The sequence below is a fragment of the Kogia breviceps genome, chromosome 3 (genome assembly GCF_026419965.1).
Source record: "Kogia breviceps isolate mKogBre1 chromosome 3, mKogBre1 haplotype 1, whole genome shotgun sequence".
In the NCBI taxonomy this organism is placed as follows: Eukaryota; Metazoa; Chordata; class Mammalia; order Artiodactyla; family Physeteridae; genus Kogia; species Kogia breviceps.
In genome coordinates this window covers 188,069,172-188,087,218 of record NC_081312.1, presented here as the reverse complement: position 1 = coordinate 188,087,218, position 18,047 = coordinate 188,069,172, and the positions used below count along the sequence as shown (strand labels likewise).

Below are 18,047 nucleotides of genomic sequence, written 5' to 3'. Positions count from 1 at the left end.
TGTGTGTGTGGTGTGTGGGGGGTGGGGTGTGTGTGGGGTGTGTGGTCTGTGTGTGTGTGTGTGTGTGATGTGTGTGTGTGTGTGGTGTGGTGTGTGTGTGTGGTGTGCGGGGTGTGTGTGTGTGGTGTGTGTGTGTATGTGTGTGTGTGGTGTGTGGGGGTGTGTGTGGGTGTGTGTGTGTGGTGTGTGTGTGGGTGTGTGTGTGGTGTGTGTGTGTGTATTGTGTGTGTGTGGTGTGTGTGTGGGGGTTGTGGTGTGTGGGGGGGGTGTGTGCGGTATGTGGTGTGTGTGTGTGTGTGTGTGTGTAGAGATGCACTCTCTTGCATGCTTGCTTGCCCTCTCTCTACCCCTTCTCTCTCTCCTCTCCCCTTTTTTTTTTTTTTTTAACTAGAAATTAAATTTGTAGTTAAAAACCTCCCCCAAAAGATGGCTCCAAACCCAAATGTGTTTTCACTGGGGAATGTTACCAAACATTAAAAAAAATAATAATACTAATTCTACAGAAACTCCCCAGAGAAATGAAGAGAAGGAAACAGTTCCCAACATGTTTTATGAGTACAGCATTACCTTGATACAAAAGCAGACAAAAACATCGTAAGACAACTGCAGGCCAGCTAACTGAATGGAGTGCTATATACAAAAGACTAATACGTCACAAGTTAGCGGAGTTTGTGCTGGGAATGGCGAGGCTCATTCAACATTCAAAAATCAATCCATACGAGTCAGCATTTCAACAGATCAAATGACAGAAAACATATAATCATCTCAACTGATGCAGACAAAAACCACTTGACGAAATTCAACATCAGTTCATGATATATACTCTCAGCAAACTAATAATAGAAGGGAATTTTCTTAATTTGCTAAAGGGCATGTACTAAAACCCTACAGCCAGTATCAGCACACTTCCCGGTGAAGACTGACCACTGCCTCAGTGAGAGGGAGGACAGAGCAGCAGTGCCACCGCCGCGGAGCCTGGAGTAAGGAGGAGACACAGTAAAGGGCAAGAATTACAAACTTCCTGCAAGGAGGGAACAAAACTGTCTCTATTCACAGATAACAGGATTAACTATTCCTGAAAAGTGTCAAGGCATCTACAAAATAGATACTAGGAATTTCCTTAAGGGCTGGGGAGTGACATCTGCATACAGTGCCATTTAACAGAAGCCCATGATGAACTCTATCTGCGTGAGGCCGAGCTTTCCCCACCCCCTTTTCCTTTGGAAGATTCTAGGGAGTGGCTACTTCCTTTCCATAAGCACCAACTATGGTTGGTTCCTTCCGTGATTAACCTTATTCTTCCCTGGATTACCATTCAGACTGATAGCTTATCCTCATCTGTCTCCCCTTCCTCAGCCCCAAGGAAAGGGTTTTCTTTATTGTTAGCACCTATAGGAAAGAAAAACAGGCAAGGTTTATCCTACGTTTTTCTTTCAATTAGATCCCGCAGAGAAAACCGGAAGTTACACAGTTGTAATAATAACTCCCGGACCAGAGAGGGTCGTCTAGATTTCAGGGGACACGGGAAATCACACTCTCTCTGCCCTTTTATCACAAAGCGTACCTCACCTCGGGTGAGGAGGAGACTTGGGGCAGAGCCGGTGCGCCACGGGGCTGGAGGGGGGGCTCTGCAGGGGCTGGTGCCGCTGAGGGGCGGCTCGCGGAGGGTGGGTGAGGACAGGAGCGGGAGGTCCGAGGAGCCCAAGTACCGGCAGCAGGACTCGCAACGGGGGGAAGGCTTGGGCTCTCGCGCATTCAGCTGCGCAAGGAGGGAGGCCGGGCACCGTAAGCTCTGCAGTCGACAAAAAGACCTACGGAGAACATTCTTCCAGAAGGGCTGGAGAGAAGGTGAGGGTCCAGTGTACACAGACGAGAGCACGGTCAGTAAAGGAAACCCTGCAGGGTGGGAGTACGTATTTCTAAACAGTGCAAAGAGTGGGAATAGCTGACGCTAACGACGCCATGGTCCCCTCCAGAGCCCCTGGATGTGAGAAACTGCGTCATTTCCTCCCGGTCACCTACCGACTGTTACGAGCACGCCGTTACCTTCAAAGGACCCCATCTTAATAAAAAGGGCGATTCTTTAGCTTTTCCGTCCGTTCTCATGCTCATAACTGTCACCTTCAATTTATAAAGGCACAATTAACAAGAGACAGACTCTACGCTCCAAATTTCCCCCCCACATCACTGGTTTTGATCCTTGCAGCCTATACACCTGTCACCACACTTTTAAAGAAACACAAACAAGGGTGGGGCGGGGACACAGAGGCTGTGTCTGCTCCTAGCTTAAAGGCTGGACAAGACGTCTGCTAGGGTGTTTATGTAAATCAGACCAATATTTATGGAAATCCCCGCATACACTTATTTTTTGCAGTTTCGTTAACTCTCTAGCTTTCAACACCCTAGAACTTAACCAAAGATCTAAACCCATAGGAAGCTCATACCATGGCTACTGCCTCAAAATGAATCAAAAGAAACGTGATTACATTACATTTTTTCATTTCTATTACGTAGTTGCCCTGATACGCAGAATACACTGTGACAGCGTTTGCTCTCCCCTCTCCCACGGAGGGTCCAGTAAAATGCCAACGCCGTGGCCCAGAGGCCTTGAAACTCTCGTCGATGTCACAAGTACAGAAAGACTAAAGGTTTCATTTTAGAGGCCGAACAACAGGTGTTAAGATGAGATTTTTGCAGCTTGAAAGTTTCTAGCATTGCTCTCTTCGAAGTTAAATTCCCACTGTCTCACGTATTTCCTCAGCATCACGCACAAAACGATCACTTACCAACCAAGACCACGAGTCTGTAGTTCTCATTCATCTGCCGTCGATAGGGTGTCACCTCCTCATAAGTGGGCACATCGGCTGTGTCGTACTGGTCACTCTTCCTGCATTCATACATGGATTTGTTTGTTTTCTTATCTTTTCTACTAAGACGGAAACTTCTTCTAAAACCAGCTGCAAATACAAAAAACTATTTTTAGCCATTAGAACTAAAAAAAGAGACCCCACCACAATACAGAAAGAAAACACCCTCAAAGTTGGGTTGGATTTTATTCACCATAATATCATTATAAATGCACTTAGGAATAAAGGTAAATAGATGTTCCACTATTTCATTAAAACAACTGATAAGAGAATCATCTAACATTTAATTATATAGTTATAATATCATAAATTTTATTTGGTTCCAAATAATAAAGAGTTCTTTTCAGAAATCAGGAACCAAAATAACTATGTTATAAAACAAAATAAGGAGGTCAGACATCATACAGAAAAATTTTCAGACTGAGTGATGAACACATTTGATAAGAAAAAGTTAAAAGTACTAAAACCACTTTAAATATAAATGCTGAATTTTTCCTACTCAGAAATACTAGACTCTTTTGTGCTATATTCTGAGCACAGCCTAACAGCGTACCTGTGCCACAGACAGCATCTATTGTTAAACAGAAAGAAAACTGAAGTTAGGGAGAGCACAGCGTCAAACAGGCCTCTGCACAGACCAGGCAGACAGAACCTGCCTGTCACTAAGAGCAAGTTGCTTAACTGCTATGAGGCCCCAGGCGGTGGAGTAAATGACCAAGCCCCAAGTTCCTTTTCTCCTACAGAAATTCTATGCTTTTATAATTTGAAGGCTACTGAAATTTGGAAATAAGTTTCAGAGCCACAAGTGTGCACTCTTACGAATACGCCATGTCATCTTTTACTGAACAGCTTTTTCCTGTCTGCTTAAACGGTCCCCTCCAGCTCAGCACTGTCACTTGAAACGCTGGCTTAGAAAAGCAGCTGCAAAAGTTCCTTTTCTCAGTCAACTCCCATCTCAGTCTGCTTCTGCTTCATGTTGTTTTATCATTCTGGTTTTACGCCTTTTCTAGAATAGTGATATTTACCGTACACACCATTCAAGAATTCTTGGCCTAACCAACACTCTCCAAATACAGACTTTAAAGGGAGGGGAAACAGCCTGCTTATTAAAATATGATATATATTCTATATCAGCTCCGTCGTACAAAACAAAACCCAAGTATCTTAGAAAACATATAAAGACAGATTCTCTTTCAAAAGAATACTGATCACATTTGATAAATAGAAAAAAACTTTAATAAAGGTATTTTATAATAAAACATAATAATGTAATAACTGATCTGTGTGAATTTTAGGGTACATGAAAAATATTACTATTGGATTTAAAAATTAATAATATTGAAAATAAAGGCAATATGAAAAAACAATTATCAATGACTATGGAGTTATATCACTCACCTTATGGACTCACAGTTTAATAAAAATCAATCAAGATATTAAGAATGGAGTGATAAAAGTTCATCTGATAGTATGTTCCTGGGACCCACCAAGAAACACTCTGATCTTGAGAAGTTACTCGAATTATTTGAGGGAAAAGATTTACAAAGAATGTGAAACAAGGAAGACAACTGCTCTAAAGCTCTCTTACCGAAGACAAAAGGAAAAAGCAAACAGAATAAATGATAAAACACATTAGCATCTTACAGAGAAAGATGCGATCGGAGGGACCAGAAAGGGGAAATGAAAGGGGAAATGTGCCATCCTGGTCCTACGATGAAGAAAAGATGTGTGAATTTTAGGATCTCACCTGCAGAGACAAGTCAAACTTGTATGGCAAGGGTCAGAGGACAGACTGTAATTATGTTTTGTTTCCTTGGTCTCCTAGGGTATTGGGTTAGACTCATGAGAACCTGGGAAAAGGACCCTCAGATCTGAGTCCTCCAGCACCACACGAGCAGTTGCCGAGATTCTACAACTGCCCGGATGCTTAAGTGGTCCTCAGACCATCACATCTTCCTAATGTGCAGAAATTAGTAACACCATCCCAGCCCCTCCACACCCCTGTTGCCTGTGACCGCTGGCCCGGACTGGGATCCGGTACAAGGCGGTTTCCAGTTTGGCACAGAAATTACATGTTAGCTGTTCTAACTCTGCTCTTCTGGCCTGTCAGGGTTCTAATTCCAAGTTCCCACACACCTTGTAGGACTAGCAGGTAAAACTAAAAATTCCTTCACAATTACTCCTTGTGTGGAGGGAGGGTTTTCCTCAAGTCACTACAAATGTTTAGCACAGAAATGGATCTAAGACATAAATGCCTCATCCACAATGAACCCAAAAGTGAAAACCGGAAAAATTCCTGATCCACGAATCCCCGCGAAATCCTGAATTTCAGTGAGAGCGCTTACCTAATGGAGTCTTTATGATTAACTGCAGTTTTCACTTCCATCATAAGCAATAATGAGATGGTGGGCGACAGAGAGAAGGGAACCCGATTGCTAATGTGAGATTCGATGGACACCAAGGACGGAGGACCCTGGCCTACAGGATAGCTTGGTGACGCGAGTTGTACAGCGCCTGGTACAGAATAGGTGCTTGATCAAAGTAAAAAGTAAATTTTCTGAACAGAATTTTTAAAAGGCAACCCCCAAAACTCCACTATCATTCCTGTTTCATTTTCTTAACATAAATTTCAAGAAAGCAGGACGCATTTGGTATTTTCACAAGAGAAATGTAAGAGGCAGACAAAAGGACAAAACACTGCATCCATGAAGGCTGAGCTGGAAGCAGCCCCGGGGTGCACTGGAGCTGCTCGGCCCCTGCGCCCGGGCCAGAGCATCAGGGATGTCACGTCACCACATGCGCCCACGCGCCATGACACGGCCCTGGCCTCGCTCACGTGTTTTCCAGGTGGCCACGACCAGGCAAGTGGAATTCCCAAAGGTTCTGAGGCTTGAGTACCTTGGCCCCGTGCCTCATTTACAAAACAAAGGGAAAAGTCAGCCAGGTCCACACGGATCCAATCGGAGCTCCCCTCCCCGAGTGTTAAAGGCTCAGACTGCAGGGGGACAGGCCCGGGTCACTGGCTTACTTACTAAACTGGGTGACTTGCCAACTGTTTAACAACTTCTCTAAGGCTCACTTCTCAGCTTTAACATAAGGATAATACTGTCAACCCCTCACAGGCTTATTAAGGTTAAACTATCCATGTGAAGCATTCGCTCAGTGCCTAGCATATGGCAAAGGCCTTACAGACTAGACAGAGATCAGTACCTGACTACGTCCCACCTAAACTTAAAGTCCATGCTGTGTCCCCTGTGTTCCCACAGCACACGTCTAGCAAGAATGGGAAAAACAAATTAAGGGGCTTATATGTTTTTAACTGGGTAATGCTACAAAAGACACAAAACAGTAAAGCCAGGTTTAAATATGTTAAATATTAAAAGTACCTTATTAAAGTAGTAAGGTATTTTTAAAGAAATAAAACAAAGACTTAAGTGTACATTAACTATCCTTTCATTTTTTTTAGATACTCCTTCTAGAGCTGCGCTACTTCTGTTCCTATATTTAAATCTAGAGACCATCCCTCCCTCCTGTCCTCCTTACCCATGATCCCTCACTTCCTCAACACACACACCTATATATGGTCCATACCTGTACCACATTTACACACACACACACGCATACATATGCACACACGCACATACACATGTACATACATATATGTGCATACACAAAAATAGAGTCAGAAAACAAGGAAAGGAAAATCCCCAAGCCAGAACAACAGAGGATATGACAAAAGGTATGAAATCCAGAATAGTTAACTTGCCTCTCAGATAAAATCAAAACCAAACCAGGTGGCCAGAGGTACTGGCATATTGGGGGCCTGCCGTTCAAGGCAACAAAGAGACCGTAACTTTCAAACTTCAGTGCCACAGTGAGTGACGCGTCGTCGGCACACCTCGGTTAAGTCTAAGCCTAAAGGACAGTGACCTTTATGTCAGGAAAAGGGGTTAATAATTCCTGGCCTTGAGGTCTTAGGTGGTCCTCTGATTAAAAGTATGACCAAGAATGTGTACTTACACTGAAAGCAAGCAGAAGGTTCTTTCCAATAAATGTGAATAAATAACCTAGAATGTACTTAATGATAGTTCATTTTCTGTGCACAAGTCTTAGCAAAAGCTGGCTTTTAAAAAGAAGGAGCAGGAAAGGAGCAGTAACAAGGAATTTGGAGTAAGGGAAGAGTTTCGTACAAAATGTATTTTTCCTTATATCTCACATTTTTGTAATTTATAATTGGCTCAACATTTTTACAGACAGGCTTTTTCCAGGGCTCTTACCCACAGCTGCTAAAGATTTGTGTTTTTTAAGGAACAGCATGTTTACTTTATTACAATAGAAAAGTGGCTTCACAGTGAGACTGCAGCTGTAGGTCAGTCCTTCATCACACGCAGACACTTCTTATCTAATATTTTCCAGCAGGAATAATTCACGATGACTTGTTAACTTATTCAGTTGTATGGTTCTGTTTTAAAGTAAATTTACTTTTTATTATAAAAGATGACATTTAAGTTGCTTGTTATTTGCTCCTTATTTCAACAAGACAGCGATAAACATCCCTGTACATCCTTGTTGCTCTATGTCACTGATGACTTCATGAGGGCAGATTGCAAGGAGCCTGAGCGGTCTTGTCCAAATGCTTCTCAGGTTGGCTAACAACAGTGTACACTTCCCCTGGCAGCAAGTACGACTGCCTGCATTACCATTCCTTCACTAAAGGACTCCTAACCATTTAAAAATCTTCAGTGATTTGACAAGTGAAAAGCTCTGTATCATTTCACTTTAACTGTTAGTAAAGTTAAACGCTCCTTCACGTTTATTACTCATTTGCATTTATTTCTTCTGCAAATTGTTGGTTAATACATGTCGATCACTTTTTGATTGGGGTCTTCATAAATATACATACACATACATGTATTTTTTAAGGTCACAGCCCTTGGCCCTATTTGTTGGAAAGACGTTTTAAGATTTTCGGTTTTCCTTTTCAAAGAAGTTTTAAAGGTTTATGTATTTGAATCTGTGAACTTCTGTTTGTCATTTCTTCCACTGTTTTTATGACTTTCCTACCCTTTAGTCTGATAAATACCCACATTTTCTTAAATAAAAAAAAAGAGGTTACATGGCTTTACAGTTAATTTTTAAAATCCATCTGGAATTACTCAGCTGTGATTATGAGATCAAGCTTGTGAGGTGAGGCTGTAACTTTATAGTTTTCTAAGTAATTAACCAGTGGTCCCAGAAATACTTACTGAACAATCCTTTTCCTACTTGATACGAATACATACTTTGTACTGAAGCACCAGATAGTTAATTATGATGTCATGACCAGAAAAAGGTGAGTCTTGGCCTGAGTTTAGATCATTCCCTTATTAGTAATGTTAATACCAAAACAACAGAAGAAGTGGTGGTGCTAGTGGGTATTTGTTGAGAACTTACTGGATGACAGACGCCATCGGAAGCACTTACGTGCGTTTAGTTCATTTAACTCTCACAGCAACGTACGAGGCAGGCATAACAATCTACAGGTTTAAGTAACTCTTCTTTTAGTGTCAGAAAAAGAAAACAATTGCCAAGGCCTTGCTTGGCTCAAATATTAAAAGATGAAAGAAAGTCAAGGAGAAAGTTTGAAATGTTATTCCACACACATAGATGTATGAGAGAAAAACTGGTGAGCCTTCAGTGACTTTATGAAATAACAGGAAAAAATTATCAAAGAGAAGCAGCAGTTTAATTTAGGGATTAAAAATTTAAGCTCTTTTTCTGTTAGAAGATATTTTTCAAATATAATTAAATATATTTTTGATACTCCTCTGTATTTAAGATGATGTGTAAAATACAAAATATATAAAACAGTGTCACTGCCCTCAAAGAGTTCCTGATCTACTAGGGGAATAGAAATTATTCCAAATACTTATAATTTAAGGGTTTTCACAACATAGGCTCAGGAGTAGAAACTAAGATTTTTTTTAGCAAGTACTTCTAATCTGATTTGACTTTGACATTTCTCTTAAGTAAAAAAAAAAAAAATTAAACTCAGGCAGCTGTGATTTGGTTATTTTCAAAGCTACTTCACTATATTTATTGATATAACACCATTCATCAAAAGGGTATTAAATTTAAAGCTTACATATGTGAATTAAGACTCATTTGGTATTAAAATTAGCTTCAAATTGTAGATAAATATTATTCCTAACCATCCTATAATTTCAAATGTTAGTGATATTTTTAATAGTAAAAAAAAAACCTTGAAGCATCCAAAATATACAAAGTATGGGAATGATTAATTATGAAACACCTTTTCAAAGAAATGGGGCTGAAGACACTGCTATATTTAAAATACATAACCAACAAGAATCTACTGTATAGGACAGGGAACGCTGCTCAATATTCTGTAATAATCTAAGTGGGAAAAGAACTTGAAAGGAATAGATACATGTATATGTATAACTGAATCACTTTGCTGTACACCTGAAACTAACACAACAGTGTTAATCAACTATGCCCCAATATAGAATAAAATATTTTAAAAAAACTATACGGCACCATAAGAACTGCATTTCCTATACTAATAAATGGAAAAAACTGGACATATACAACAAAGTTATACTATGAGTTTTACTTTTACTAATATAAAAATTGGTATGGATACAGAAAAAAGTATAAAAGCAGACAATGATTGTATTAGGGAAAGAGGGCTGTAGGCAACTATTTTGTCCTATTTTTTTTAAAGTTTCCGTAATATTACATAATTTTACAATTAAAAAAAAAACCACACACAAAAACACCAAACAAATGAAATCCGGTACTGGGAGTTGTATTTGTGTGCTTATACCAACATATAACAGAAAATACGTTTTGACTGTGTCTCAGAGGCAGGTTCCATTCTTCTGTATTTTGAAATGATTATGGTAAGAGATCAAAGTTTTATATTCTTAAAGGTTAGAAATAGCCAATAAATTAAAATACTTAAAAAGCAATGAAAGTAAAAACAATGGAAAAAAATTTTAATGAGAATACAGTATAAAAACTGAAGATCAAAGGTCAAGGAAAATAGATAGAGAACCAGCAGTCTCACCTAAGAAGTGAAGATGGTAAAAGAGGGGGCTTCCCTGGCGGCGCAGCGGTTGAGAGTCCGCCTGCCAATGCAGGGGACACGGGTTCGTGCCCCGGTCCGGGAAGATACCACATGCCTCGGAGCGGCTGGGCCCGTGAACCATGACCGCTGAGCTTGCGCGTCCGGAGCCTGTGCTCCACAACGGAAGAGGCCACAGCAGTGAGAGGCCCGAAAGATGGTAAAAGAGAAGTAAGTCTGGGTTTTGAAAACGTACAACGAAACTAATCAAACTGATAATAAATTTTTTTAATCACAAATTGTTATCATATTCTTTGGCTCCCATAAATAACTTCAGTGTAAATTTTTATAATTTAATGATCTTACTTTCTCATAAAATTTTGACATTTATGATGACATTTTATAAAAAAAAAATACATGATCATCTTATGGGCGGTCATCTCCATTAACACAAAAGACCCCCCCCCGACCCCGACCCCTCAGCAGAGCCAAGGTAACTCACCACCAATACCAAGAGTCTCAAAAATCACAGGTGTGAATGAGAGTGTGACCTGCCTTTCTGTTAACTACAAGAAAATAAATCCTATTGTGTGACCGCTTGGACTTTTCAAATGGCACAGTTTCCATCTTTGGTTACATTTCTGTAACCAATCCGATATAATAACATCAGATATTAGGCATCCCCCATGTTTTTAAGAATATAAGCTCTTAATATGTTAAATGTTACAGATGTTGGTAGATAGGGAAAGAAGAGTTTCAGTGAAAGCTGCTTGAATTATAACAGAGCAATATCGGTCACAGGCACCTCAAAAATTAGAGATCCATAGAAGGGTCCACTCTAAACTTCCTGATTTTTGGAAGAAATACATTTATTTTAACACAATCAAGAAAAGTGCCTAGTTTCTTAAAAGAAGGTAAAAATAAGCATTTTAATTATTTTTTTCTCACCTTAAATATAATAAAATGTGCTTTTAAAAAAAATTGGGAGAACTGCCAAAAACGTTGGATGAAAGTTATTCTCTTAAAACAGTGGATTAATTTGACCAATCAAATATTTAATGAGTTCAATAGGTACCTTAACAAACAAGGAAGAGGGACTCCCCTGGTGATGCAGTGGTTAAGAACCCGCCCGCCAATGCTAGGACAAGGGTTTGAGCCCTGGTCTGGGTAGATACCACATGCCGCGGAGCAATTAAGCCCGTGCACCACAACTACTGAGCCCGCGCACTAGAGCCCGTGAGCCACAACTACTGAGCCCACACACCACAACTACTGAAGCCCGTGTGCCTGGAGCCCGTGCTCCGCAACAAGAGAAGCCACCGCAATGAGAAACCTGCGCACCGCAAGGAAGAGTAGTCCCCACTCACCACAACTAGAGAAAAGCCCGCGCGCAGCAATGAAGACCCAATATAGCCAAAAATAAATAAGTAAATTTATCAAAAAAAAAAGAAGAGAAAAATATTACTATGAATGAACTTTTAAAGAAGACTTTAACAGGAGCCTACAACAATAGGCTCCTGACAACAAAATGTTGGAAATTTCCATGAAAATGCCAATCTTGTTATAATGATATAAATCATAAAGAGACATGTAAAGACTATGTAGTAACATTATCCTAAGACAAACTTGTTGAAGTGATGCTCCCATAGTATGCCCATCATAAAATTATCCCAAAGACAAAGAAAGATAATTAAGAACATCTTAAAACAACAAACAAGTAAGAATTTTTGGAAGGAAGTTTAAACTGAAAAGCAACGCGAACAGTAAACTATAAAAGTTACTGAGATCTGGAGTGGCTGGATTAGTCACCTTCTACATCCATCTTATAAAACAGTGTCAGGGAAAAAAAAGAAAGAAAGCTGAATGTTATCATGGTTTATATTAACTAGCCATACATATGCTAATTTTGTATATAAAGGGGGAAATGGCTTTCAAACAAGGAAAATTCACCTCTGGAATGTCACAGATACACAGTTGCTTTCAGTATAAAGAAATGTTCAAACACCATAATTACCCTTGAATCTTTCAACTCATCTCCAGCTAAAAATAAAAATAGAAACTCAAAGTACCTAATGAAATCATGGAAGCTAATATAAAATATCAGTTTGCAATTTCCAAGAAAAAAAAATTACCTAGGTCTTAAAAAGTTTTCCTGATACCATCAACAATGTATTTTTAAAGCAGGGCCCAGCATTACCATTTAAAAAAAAAAAAAAAAAAAGGAAAACCACACGAGAATTTAATCTTCTTCCAGCCAGCTAATAAAGAAATGAGTTCTAACTTACTCTTTCAAAATTATGAGAAAATACAGTAAGCACACATAAAAATTAATATAAAAATATAATTCTGAAAGGGGTAAAATTGGATTTGAAATTTTAATGTATTTTTTTAAGTTGACTCTATGCAACCTAAAATTCTCCAAGCAGAACTGGTTTCTTTCTGTCCGAGAAAATATTTCCAAGCAGTATTCCAGACATGTCAAGATTACGCAGAGTTCTTTCTTGTTCAAGAAATAACCTGTACCACTTTTGAAAGAATGCTTCTAAATGTTCTCTTTGTATAAATTTTATTTTTTTGGAAAAAATATGAAGGCAGTAAATTTTGACATAGCTGTAGTTACCTACATAACATTCGTTAATAGAATGACTGAATATTGGAACAAATGGGGATTTTTGCTAGATTTATAAAATAGGCGACGTAACTAGAGGCCCACTGGTGTTTCAACACTGGACAAATAAGAAACAGGGTTAGGAGGAAACACAAAAGTAGAGATGGATGAATAATAGCTTTTAAAAGAAATAACAGCAAATGGATGGTTTCGTTTCTATTGAACTTTATGGTAAACACTTTAGTTAAACAGAAAGAACAGTTTTAACTTATAGAAGTCCTCAAACTGATCTTGTTTTAAAAACATGCATGACATGCTCCAGCAGGGGCAGAAGGGGAGAAAAACTGATGATTTTTTAGGAGATCATTTGCAAGAAATTATGTTTGAAGACAGATGCATGATAAGCAGTGCTTTGTGAAATGTTTGTAACACAATTTCTATAATGAATTATACAGAGCAAAAACATTCTGCAATTCTTACCAATTAAAGAAAAAAACCAATTACTCTTCATATGGACTATTTTGTATGATAGTAGGAAAAAGGAGAGAGAATCTTTAAAGCTTGTGCTTCTACCACTGAGAAGCAATCACCCTTTGGAAGCCAGCATATGTGCGCGTGCACAGACTCACAGACCAAAACCACTAACTTTCACACCATCCACCAAAGCTAAAGGAAGTTGTTGAGAGCTTATAGCAGGAAATGAATTACTTCTAATAATTCATGCGTGTGGGTATATATACATATGTACATGCTTTAAGTATACACACACACACACACACACACACACACACATACTTTCAAAGGTGCAATTTTTGCAATTCATATTTACAGCATACTATCCATTTACCTTCACTTTATTAATTTTATGCAAACAGTACACAACTTACACTGCCCATTCGGTGAGCTTTTTCCTTCCTTCCACTAGTAACAGCCAAACCTCTTTTATCGATAAATGTGCTGAATTTAAGAAATGCAGCGTGTTACACTACAAACCAATGTACATTTATATCAGTGATGGCTCACTAAATATGGTTTTTTTTTTTTTAAATATGGTTTTAAGATATAATTCTTACACAGACATTCAATTATTGGAGTGTTACAATGTTACTTTTTCGAAAGAGTCAACTTTGATCATTTTGACGTGGAATGTATCGTTTAAAAATGTAACCAGTCATCAGGGAAAGGGCTACTTATATACGCTGTTTTGTGCTTGATTTTACGCACATCAGAGCAAATGAAAATAATCAAACGTATCCACTGAGTACAGGCCTCATTCAGATCAACAGGGCCCTGGGCGTTCCCATTTGGGGCCCCAAGGGTGTTCTGGGTGCTCAGTAATCCCTTCTGCCTCTCTCCTCCCTCTGTGGGCTCAGGAGATACAGTGTAGAGGCAGATGAGGGGCGAGGCGAAGGGTCTCAGAAATTCCTCCGTTTACACAGTCCTGGGGAAAGACCTCAGGAGACGGCAGCATTTCTCGGAACTCCCGTGGCTATGTGCCAGAGTGACCCTAGAACCGGAGACAGTGCCCTGTGCTGACGGTGGATGCAGGCGTGTCCTGCGCACGTAGGTGTCTGTCAGCTGCGATGCGCTACCGCCTGTCTGTGAGCGCAGGGGCACAGGCTGGAGTCTGATGTCACCAGAATACTATGGGTGTTTCGTAGGACAGGCGGTCATCGACTGAAACGTCACAAATCCATTCCATGTTGTTGACTTGTACGGTTTAAATTACTTCTTTTAGTGAGGGAAACGTTTGATGTGGAAGACATATTAAATCTCCAAGGGGTAAATGTTTCCTCATTGCAATAATTACCACAGATATAGGTAAAGTAGAATAACAGAATGGAGAATGTGACGGTTAATCTTACGTGTCAGCTTGGCTGGGCCACAGTGCCCAGACGGTCAAACGTTATTCTGGATGCTTCTCGTAAAGGTGTTTCTTGGATAAGGTTAGCATTTAGATCAGGAGACTTGCAATAACGCAGGTTACTTTCCGTTATGTGGGTGGGCCTTATCCAATCAGCTGAAGGCCTTACTAGAAAAGAGACTAACTGCTCCCTGAGCAAGAAGGATTTCTGCAACTGTAACAGGGAAGAGATAAATCCGACTCCACGTTGGATCTGTTTCTTTTACTTTAACCTTTGCTTTTCGTTGCTTTTGTTGTTACAATCTTACACAGTGGCCTGCCCTCAGGGAACCCTGCCCACCTGTGAATGGCTGCAAGAAGAAAGAAATGAACACATCCCCTCCCCGAGGCTGGTCATTTCAGGAGATGTTCTGAAAGACTGATGGCCCTTTTACTTTACTCCCTCACCACCTCGCCCTCTCTGATTCTATAAAAGAAACTGGCAACCAGACCCCGATAAGATGGTGTTTCAGAGACACTAGTCTGCCGTCTTCTCCGTCGTCTTCCTGGCCTCAGCACCTCATCTCCGATTCGCTGGCCCGTCGTGCGGCGAGTAGAGCGTGCTTGGTCTCGGCAACACCAGCAGACTGCCTTTGGGCTCAAACTGCACCTCTTCCCTGGGTCTCCAGTCTGCCACCTACCCTGCAGATTTTGATTTATCAAGCCTCCACAATCACACGATCCAATTCCTTAAATCTCTGTGTGTACGTGTGTGTATGTGTGTGTGTGTATGTACACACATTCTGTTGCCCGACTAATACAAACAATTAGGAGGGAAATATTAAAATTTTAGAATAAACTAACACTTCTTAGTTAGTGGAGAAATTAATTGCAACATTTCAGCATCCCTTAAAATAGAGAAAAGCAATAAAACCAAAATTTGGTTCTTTGAAAGGATCAATAAAACTGACAAACTGTTATCTACCCAAATTATTAAAATTAGGACTGAACATTACTACTGACCTTGAAGAAATAGAAAGTATTATAAAAACAAATTAGATAATCTAGATGAAATGGACAAATTATTAGAGAGACACAAACTACTGAAACTTTAAAAAGAAGAGAAAATCTGAACAGATTCTTACAAGCAAAGAGACTGAATCAGTAATCAAAACACTTCCCACAAAGAAAAGCCCAGGACCAGATGGCTTCACTGGTGAACTCAATCAAATGTTTAGATAATAATTAACACAATACTTTACAAATATTTTGAAAAAATATAAGAGTAAGGAAGACTTCACACCTCATGAGGTGTGTATGAGGCCAGTATCATCCTGATACCAAAATCAGACAAAGATATCACAACAACAAAAAAAATCTACCGACCAATATCCCTTATGAATATGCATGCAAAATCCTCAAACTACTAGCAACTCAAATTCAACAACATATTGAAAAGGATTATACACCATGAGCAAGTGGGATCTACCCTAGGAATGCAAGGTCAGCGTATGAAATCAATCAATGTTTACACTACATTCGTAGATTGAAGGAAAAAAGCGACATGATCATCCCAATTGGTGCAGAAAAAGGGATTTCTATATACAAAATGAAGTAATCTTCAAACAGAGATAGTTTTACTACTTCTTTTCCAGTCTGGGGGCCTTTTCTTTCTCTTCCTTGCCTAACCGCTGTAGAACCTCCAGTATCACATCCAGTAAAGAGGCGAGAGTGGACATCCTTGTCTAGTGTCGGCTCACAGGCGGAGAGCAGTCAGCCTTTCACCATTAAGGAGGCTGTTAGTAGATGCCCTTTATCGGGCTGGGGAAATTCCCTTCCATTCTTAGTTTGTTCGGTCTGTATCACAAAAGGGTGTTGGATTTTGTCAAATGCTTTTTGACCCAACCAAGCTACCAAAGCTGCTCACCAAGGCTGCTGGTAACTCCCCCACTGCAAAGTCAACGGTCAGTTCTCTTTTTCTCCTCTCCTTTGACTTATCAGCAACATTTGTCAGAGGTGATGGCTTCCTCCTCCCCGAAATGTTATTTTTACTTTGCTCCTAAAAAGTCACACTCCCGGTTTTTCTTCTACTTACCTCACTTTGGGTTCTCTTCCTGCCCGTATCATCACTCCCTCCTTGGTGATCTCATCTAGCTTCACGGCTTTCAATTTGATCGAATATCGACAACTCCAAAATCAAGAGCCTCACTGCAAGAGCCGCCCCTGCAAATCACCTATCCGACATCTCTCTTTGACGTCTTAAACGCAACCTATCCCAACGGAATTCCCGAAACTCTCCCCACCCCAATACCCTCCTCCGCTGTCTTGAGCGGCTCAGCCAATGCTCACTCCATCCTGAAGTCACCAGGCTCATCCCTGATTCCCCAACTGGTCTGAAAACCCTGTCAGCTGTATCTGAAGGCACACCCAGAGTCTCCTGTGTCCCCGCACCTCCACCTACGATGCCTGGGTTCGAGCTGCAGTCACTCCTGGCCTGGATGACACGCGGCTGCCCGCTTGGCCTTCCTCTCAGCAGATCGGCCCGGGGGTCCCTTAAGTACGCATCAGGGCAGGTCACTGCTCTCTGCTCCAACCCCTCCGAGACTTCCCACCTCCCCCAGACCGAGGGCCGAAGAAGTGGGCTCAGCGCCCCTCGCGCCAGCATCCTGTTGCCTCGCCGGCCTCGCCTGCTGTCGCCCTCTCCTTTGTTCACTCCGCTCCGGCCACACTGCTCTCCTACCTGCTCCAGACGCTTCAGGGCCCCGTCTGCACAGTGGGGCTCCCTTCCGTGGCCACCCTGCTGAGACCTGCGAGCCCCCACCTGCCCCGGCGCCCAGTCCTGCTTCACTGTTCTTCACGGCACTTCTCACCATCGGGTGTATCATATGATTTATTTAGCTACCTGTCTCCACCCCACCCCCTTACAGAAGCGCTATCGAAGGGGGTCTCCTTGGATCTCTGTTGAAACGCTAGCGCCCAGAACAGTCTGGAACATAACAGGCGCTCAATAAATATTAGGAAGAAAACGCTAGGAATAGCATTATAAGAAAGTTTTATTCTGCAAATACCAGAAGAAACTGTTAAGCAGAGCTAAAGTGGGCGTCTCTTGAGGGAGGACACGGCACTCAGGACAAAGAGGGAAAGGGGCTCCTGTTTGTGGCTGCAAGACTTCTGATGCTGTCTGACTCTTCAAACAATTTATTAAATAGAGCCAGATGAAACTGCTGACATTCTAATGCCTTTTGACCTACAAAAAACAGCAATTTCACATGCTTCAACCTAATGTACATATTACTTTGATAAAAGTATAAATTAAAAATTATTTTAAATAATTTTGGTGTGGGGAATACAAACGAAAACTCAGAAGACAAAGGAAAGAATTCACAGATTTTAACTACGCAAAAATTAAAATGTCTACATGATGATAAACTTGGCCTTAAAAAAAGGTAAAATGCAGCCAAAAGACCAGAAGAAAATGCACACGGCAAAGAGAGGGTTAATATTCATGATACAGAAAGGGCTCATCGCATTAACAGGAGACTGATAAAGAACCTGATAGAAAAAAATAGGTACAGATAGGATTATTCAAGGGGAAAAAAGAAGACAAGCTAATAAAAAGCCGCAGTATTGCATTAAGTCACTATATTTAAAGGTGTTTAC

General features: G+C 40.6%; 1 protein-coding gene across 7 annotated transcripts in view; it reads right to left on the bottom strand.

The window, feature by feature from the left end:
- Positions 1-18,047, bottom strand: part of MPP7 (MAGUK p55 scaffold protein 7) — a 424,300-nt gene that overhangs the window by 48,665 nt on the left and 357,588 nt on the right. For all 7 annotated transcript variants that reach the window (XM_067030594.1, XM_067030595.1, XM_059058692.2 and 4 more), the window contains one exon: positions 2,787-2,957. In XM_067030594.1, coding sequence (XP_066886695.1) covers positions 2,787-2,957 — 171 coding nt within the window. The remainder of the gene's footprint in view (positions 1-2,786; positions 2,958-18,047) is intronic.